Here is a 7,500-nt window from a genome sequence, read left to right on the forward strand (position 1 = left end):
GGGAGGAACCTTCTGTACTATCCTGTACGAGTATCTCCCAATAATAGTTAATGTAGAATAATTATCCAAACAGCCTCGTCAGTAACTCAAGGTTTGGTCTTCCGTTGCATTCCTTTGTATTCCTTTGTGTTCTTTCCTCCTCCTCCTCCTCCTCCTCCTCCTCCTCCTCCTCCTCCTCCTCCTCCTCCTCCTCCTCCTCCTTCTCCTCCTCCTCCTCCTCCTCCTCCTGCCTGCTGCTGGATGTGATGGCTCATGAATAACATGTGAATATGTTCTTAAACCACTCAGTGAAATCATAATTCGAGCTGAGAGAGAGAGAGAGAGAGAGAGAGAGAGAGAGAGAGAGAGAGAGAGAGAGAGAGAGAGAGAGAGAGAGAGAGAGAGAGAGAGAGAGAGAGAGAGAGAGAGAGAGAGAGAGATTCATGGCAAAGAGTAAATTCTTTCATACAAATGCACCACATTAAGCGCCTCCAGCGTAAGACTGTATAATTATCAGGCAGGAAGCGCGGCAGTAAACACGTCAAGTCTATGGAGAAGGCAGGGCGTGTTTCACTTGCTGGTCTTGCCTCTCACTTTTTTAATATACGTTTTCTTTTTTTGCTTTTCTTTTTTTTCCTTGCATGGATTGACTAGGTGTGGAATAATAGTAAGAAAATACAAATTATACAAAAACTGAATTGGTGTCACTCCAGATAATAATCCTGCTCTTTACTACAACAACAACAACTACTACAACTACTGCTACTAATACTACTACTATTATTACGAGTACTACTACTACTACTACTACTACTACTACTACTACTACTACTATTACTACTACTACTACTACTACTACTAATATTGCTACTACTACAGTTATTAACATTCACCTATTAAGAATCAGGAAAGATTTGTCTTTCTCCAACCCTCTGTGCTTCTCAAAAACATGGAGCTGCATTTGGAAATAAAAATTCAAATAGCTGAACACAAAAATCATTTAGATGCAAAAGATATCGGACGGTTCAACTTGAGTAAACTGGAGTAAACAATGCAATACATGTTTAATTTAGAGTCAGTATAAAATGGTATTCTTACATTTGCATATAGCCATTATTTATACTCACGCTCTCATATCTTCTTGGCGAATGGCAAACAGAGGAACAAAAAAAACATTTTTTTTTTCAGTTGCCGCTTCCATACATAGACAGAAAAAAAAAAGATTAAAAGTTAAGTCAATAAAAAAAACTAAATATGTTTCTGGAAGTGCCTCAATACTCTTAAAACAACTAGTCACAGGAATGGGAAAAAACAGAAACAGGCAGAGAATTCCAGAGTTTACCAATGAAAGGGATGAAAGAATGAAGATATTGCTTGACTCCTGGACTATTGAAAGGGAAGGGAATAAAGGTGAAAGTCTTGTGTAGCGTCAGCGTGGGGAAGGAGAGACGCATGCTGATGGCAAATTCTGAAGAGCAGTAACCATAGAAATAACAACACAACACAGACTTCCCACATTTTTTTCCATCTTCATATACTTGTGTGCATTTTTTGTAGGATATCAGTGTATTTGCTATGGTAAGCTCAGCAGGTGTGAAATGTTCTCCAAGGTATGCATTAATTCGTCCATTTATTTATTTATTTATTTATTTATTTATTTATTTATTTATTTATTTATTTATTCACTTATTTACTATCTATTTATTTCATATTCTGCTTTTCATTACCACATCGTATTGAGAGGCACTTTTGTGACTCACTGTTTCCTTTACATTGAGAAATTACTTGTTTATTACAGTACCGCATAAAGCAAGTGTCTGCAGTGAGTCAGACACTTTGTCAAGCAGCCTTACCTTACATGCACATGGAAAAACATAGGCAAGCATGACAGGCTTCACTTAAATGTAAACCTAAAACTGGAAGGACGTACACTGCGCTACAAAAACTGCTCCGTCCCCTTCACTCACCGGTAAACTGTGAGTGTGTCAGGAGGAGCAGGAAAAAGCCAGAACGCGTCGTCTGGCCGCGAGGAAGGAAAAAGCTCCCGCCGCTGCTGCATCAGACAAGACAAACACAAAATCAGAGGACTGTGTTAAACCCTAAAGACAAAAAGAAAAAAAAAGTGTCTGAGTTTGATGGTGTCAACCAAGATTGGCTATCATAAGAACATAAGAACATAGGAAATAAAGGAAGCTGCAAGAAGCGACCAGGCTTACACGTGGCAGTCCCTTTATGAAATATACCTACCTATTTCCATCTATTATCCCCATCCATAAACCTGTCTAATCTTCTCTTAAAGCTCTCTAATGTCCTAGCACTAACAACATGATTAATGAGTCCGTTCCACTCATCTACCACTCTATTCGAGAACCAATTTTTACTATCTCCTTCCTAAACTTAAATTTTCCAAGCTTGAACCTGTTATTTCTTGTTCTACCCTAGATGCTGATCCAAAGAATTTTGCTTACATCCCCCTTGTTATAACCCTTATACCACTTAAAGACTTCTATCACGTCCCCTCTTAACCTACGTCTCTCTAAAGAATGTAAATTTAATAACTTCAATCTCGCCTCGTAAGGAATACTCCTCATCCCCTGTATCCTTTCTGTCATTCTCCTTTGTACTGATTCTAATAGACCTATATCTTTCCTGTAATGTATGGACCAGAATTGCACAACGTAGTCTAGATGAGGTCTGACCAGCGTCAAGAATATCATTAATATTACTTCCGGCCTTCTACTTTAAACACTCCTAAAAATGAATCCTAGTACCCTATTTGTCCTGTTTCTGGCCTCTATGCATTGTTCTAGACGGAGTTCACAGCTAACTATAACTCCTAAATCTTTCGCGTACCCTGTAACTAACAGAGATTGTTCGTTTAATGTGTACCTACTGTGTGGGTTTCCTCTACCTACGCTAAGTACTTTGCATTTATTGATATTAAATTGTTTTTGCCATATGTCTGTCCATTCATTCATCCTATCTAAATCTGCCTGCAAGGCGAAGGCACCCGTTTCAGATCTAATTAATCTATCTTTGTGTCATCCGCATATTTACTAACATCACTACTAATTCCACTATCCAAGTCATTGATATATATTAGAAATAACAATGGCCCTAATACTGATCCCTGTGGCACCCCACTGATTACATGGCCTCACTCGGATTTCGAGCTGTTTATTACAACTCTTTCTTGCCTGTCGCTAAGCCATGACCCTATCCAGCCTAACACCTTCCCATCTATCCCGTGTGCCCTAACCTTTCTCAGGAGCCTTTCATAGGGTACCTTGTCAAGTGCTTTAGTAAGGTCCAGATATAAGATATCATACATATTACCATTATCTACTGCCTCGTACACCTTACTCTAAAAACTTAACAAGTATGTCATGCAAGACTTCCCCTTCGTGAAGCCATGCTGTGATTGATTTATCAAGTTATGTTTGTCTAAATGTTCCCTAATGTTCCTCGCTATTATTGACTCTAATATTTTACCAATAACTTAATTTAAGCTGACAGATCTATAGTTAGACGCTAAAGTTTTATCTCCTTTCTTAAAGATGGGTACTACATTACCCTCCTTCCACATTACTGGTACCTCACCTGACTCAAGTGATTTCCTAAAGACAGAGACTAACAGCTCACTAATAACCTCTTTGCATTCCTTAAGTACTCTGGGATATATTTCATCTGGTCCTGGTGTCTTGAACTTTTTTTAGCCTATCTATCTCCTGTTCCACTATCTCTCTAGTTATGGAAATATCTGTCAGCTTCTCATTCTCATCTGCTCTAAACATCTGTTCACTATCTGGCATATCCTGCATGTTTTCCTGGGTGAAGACAGATAAAAAATACTCATTCAGAATTTTACTAATCTCCTCCCCAGAACTAACCAGCTCCCCATCTGCTGCCTTTAATGGACCTATAGTATCCTTATTATTCGTCCTCTATTCATGATAAAATCCCGTGGGGTCCGTCTTCACATGACTGGCTACACTTAATTCATAATTGCCCTTAGCTTTCCTCGTTAACTTCCTGACTGTTCTAACTAATTCATTATATTGTGACCTTAAAACTTCTTCACCTGCCCTTAATGTCTTATATATACTTCTCTTCCACCTATATAATGTTTTAACAAAGCAATCATCCATTTAGGATAATTTTTCTGTGATTTTATTGCCCTATACGGGATATATGCTAACTGACCTGTATGAACTTTACGAAATATTTATACAATTCATCTACATTTACTTCACCTAATTCCCTCATCTCGGCCTCCTACCATCCTCTCTACTCGCTCATCTACTCGCCTCGACTTCACCTCTCTCATTTCAGCATGACCTGACATTCCACCATACTCACACCCATCTCCCCCTCCCTCTCTCCTCCGCCCCTTCCGAACACATCTTACCTCCTCTTGTCCTACACCCTCACACCTCACCTCACCTCTCACATCTTGCCTTATCTCTCTCAACTCCGTTCCGGACCTGACCTCACCCTGCATCCGTTACCAGTCAACTCCTTGGAGGTACCTTTTTAATTCCTCAAAATCTGGTCAGGTATTTTACAAGTGTTTTTGCTTCTAAAAGTTTCTTCTCATTTTAAATTTTACCTAATTTCCCTATGGTCACTGTTACCTAGCTGTCCTCCAACCTCTACCTGCGTGACTGCTTCCTCCGTGTTAGTAAGAATTAAATCTAGAATATTATTCCCCCTTGTGGGTTCTACGACTACCTGTTTTAAAAAAATATCCTGAATTACCTTAAGAGATTCTTCTGCTTCCTTGTTACCCACCATCAGACTCCAGTCGATATTCCTAAAATTAAAATCTCCTACCACACATACCTGACTGTACCTGCCTGCTCTATTTATTTCCTGCCACAGTGAGGTGTTAATTTCCTTTGTACTGGTCGGTGATCTGTACACTACTCCCACTACTGTACATTGCTGTACTACTACTGCTTTCCTATCTGTTTTAAATCTACTGTTAATACAACACTGTAATGTGTCCCTAACGTATAACGCGACGCCTCCTCCTCTCCTGTTTTCCCTATCTTTATAGAACAATGTATAACCATCTATCTTGACCTCTGGATTAAATACTTTTCCTCACATATCTAACCAAGTTTCAATTAAGGCAATGATATCAAATTTCTCTACACACACTATTCTTCTAAGCAAGTCTATTTTATTCAAAATACTGCTACATTTTGTGTGGTAAATACTTAAGCTATTTCTCACCTTCCCTGAGCTAGCTACCTTTCTAGATTTAACTAATTTATCCTATGTTTACTCCTCACAACACCTTCTTCCCACAACCCTTTCCCGTATATGAAGTGAGTTATGGCAAATAATTGGCGCATTTTGTGCGCTCGAGCTCGATCTGTAGTGATGAGGCGATAGTTGCGCGAGTTGCGAGGCAGAAACCTTCGCCCACATGCCGATAAATCGAAATATGCAAAATACAGCAAAAAAAAGGTGAGTCTGACGAAGAAATTAAATAAAATAATAAAGATACGCCTTCAAAAGTTACCAAGAAGAATTTCCGAAAATGAAATCGAAACTTTTATATACGATGCACATCAAAAGGTGCTCCTGGCCAAATCATCGTTGTGCCCTCCAGGGCCAGGCGGGAGCGGTGGGGTGTACAGATGTGCGGTAACAAAAATAGAGCCCCCTCGCTCCGCTACGGGAATGATCCCTCCAAAGATATTAAATACGTTACTAAATGATTAAGAAAATCATAAATTATCTTTCATTCGCTGACAAGGAAAATAAAAACGTGAGGAAAACTAATATTTTCAGAAATCTACAACGACGAGCCTCTAAAAAAAGGGAGACAAATAGTGTGGGCCGGCTCTAGTCATCAAGGCCCACGTCACCTTGACTTTTCAAGGCGACAATCAACACACACAGAGACAAATAAGAACACTTCACAGAACTATACAAGCTTTCCTCTCTTTGATTTTACTTGAATAAAGCTGCAACAAAGGTTATGACGCTAAAAAGTTACCTTAGGTTAGGTCACAAATATCATGGTGGTGGCGCTTCCCGGGAAATCAGTTAAAAATAATATCAATACCAACTGAACAAAGAAAATATAAATATCTTTTCTCCATAGAAGGAAAGTTTTTTTTTTTTTTTACGTGAAATCCAAATTCACACTAAATGAAATGTGTTACAGTAATAGTTTTCAAGGACACTTTATCGTAACGCGCAAAATAGTATTAATCTACATAACGGTAAAACCAAGTAAAGGATAAATAGACATATAAATTAGATCTGATATTTGTTACCTGAAAAAGACCTCAAGTGAATATTCCTGTTATTATGGAAAGTTTTTTGTAATTGCATCTTTCCTTTCTTCACTCATATATTCGTACATACAAAAAAAAAAAATATATATATATATATATATATATATATATATATATATATATATATATATATATATATATATATATATATATATATATATATATATATATATATATATATATATATATATATATATATATATATATATATATATATATATATATATATATATATATATATATATATATATATATATATATATATATATAACGAACGCAAAAATGACAGCTAATTGTTAGGTTTCAATTGAATCTCTAAGTAAATATTTATACCAAAAAGATGACACCGTTATAGAAAACATATGATTTCGTATCCTTCTTTTCTCTATGCATACATTAAAATAAGCACACGAAGACTGGAATACAAAAATTATAGTTTTGAAAAAAAGACTCTCGGTTCATCCTCAAAGGACTTTTTTCCCTGTAAGATGTTGCAATGAACATTATAGACTAAATTTACATTCTGTCTTCTTTCATATATATACCCTAGGAAGGCAGAAAAATGGGAGACAAAAACAACGCATTGGAAAAATGTTTAAACTAATCCTTCAATGGATAACACTACTGACACGATACCATGGAAGCACATCCTTTCTTTCCTTCACAGATTCGTGGGAAGCTGACAGGAGAAAGGCAGGCAACAGTGACAGGTTTCCGTTGACATGAATAAAAAAAAAAAAGTTTAGCAGCGAGATCAAAATAGAGGGCACATGATGTAATGAAGCAGGTACTCACTTTCCTCCTGCATGTGTTGGGAGTGTTCACCGCGGCACCACCTGCCATCCTTTCCTGAAAATATCAAAACATCCACATAAAAAAGTGATGCAGCTTCACTATTCTAAAAAAAGCTAAAAATGAAGCATCATAAACAGAACCACCAGAAATCCTTTACTGCATGAGTTAACAACATACACATGAACAAAAGAGGAAAGAATAAATAATGAACAAAAACACGAAATGTCATAAATAAAACGTGTCAAATTCCTCCAAGCAAGAACACATGGATACATGGAAAACAACACTGAAAACAGAACACACTTCAAACGCTGAGAATGTTAAATATGCACAACAGCTGCAACAAAATAAAACGAACAAACACCATTACATATATAACAAGATCAAATAAGAAAATAAAAAGAAGCAAAAA

The 7,500-nt window shown here is 37.1% G+C and overlaps 1 protein-coding gene across 3 annotated transcripts in view; it reads right to left on the reverse strand.

The window, feature by feature from the left end:
• The window catches only part of LOC135116414 (uncharacterized), a 148,849-nt gene that overhangs the window by 86,508 nt on the left and 54,841 nt on the right, over positions 1–7,500 (reverse strand). For all 3 annotated transcript variants that reach the window (XM_064033865.1, XM_064033864.1, XM_064033863.1), the window contains one exon: positions 7,089–7,142. In XM_064033865.1, coding sequence (XP_063889935.1) covers positions 7,089–7,142 — 54 coding nt within the window. The remainder of the gene's footprint in view (positions 1–7,088; positions 7,143–7,500) is intronic.

This window comes from Scylla paramamosain, chromosome 31 (assembly GCF_035594125.1).
Source record: "Scylla paramamosain isolate STU-SP2022 chromosome 31, ASM3559412v1, whole genome shotgun sequence".
Taxonomy (NCBI): Eukaryota; Metazoa; Arthropoda; class Malacostraca; order Decapoda; family Portunidae; genus Scylla; species Scylla paramamosain.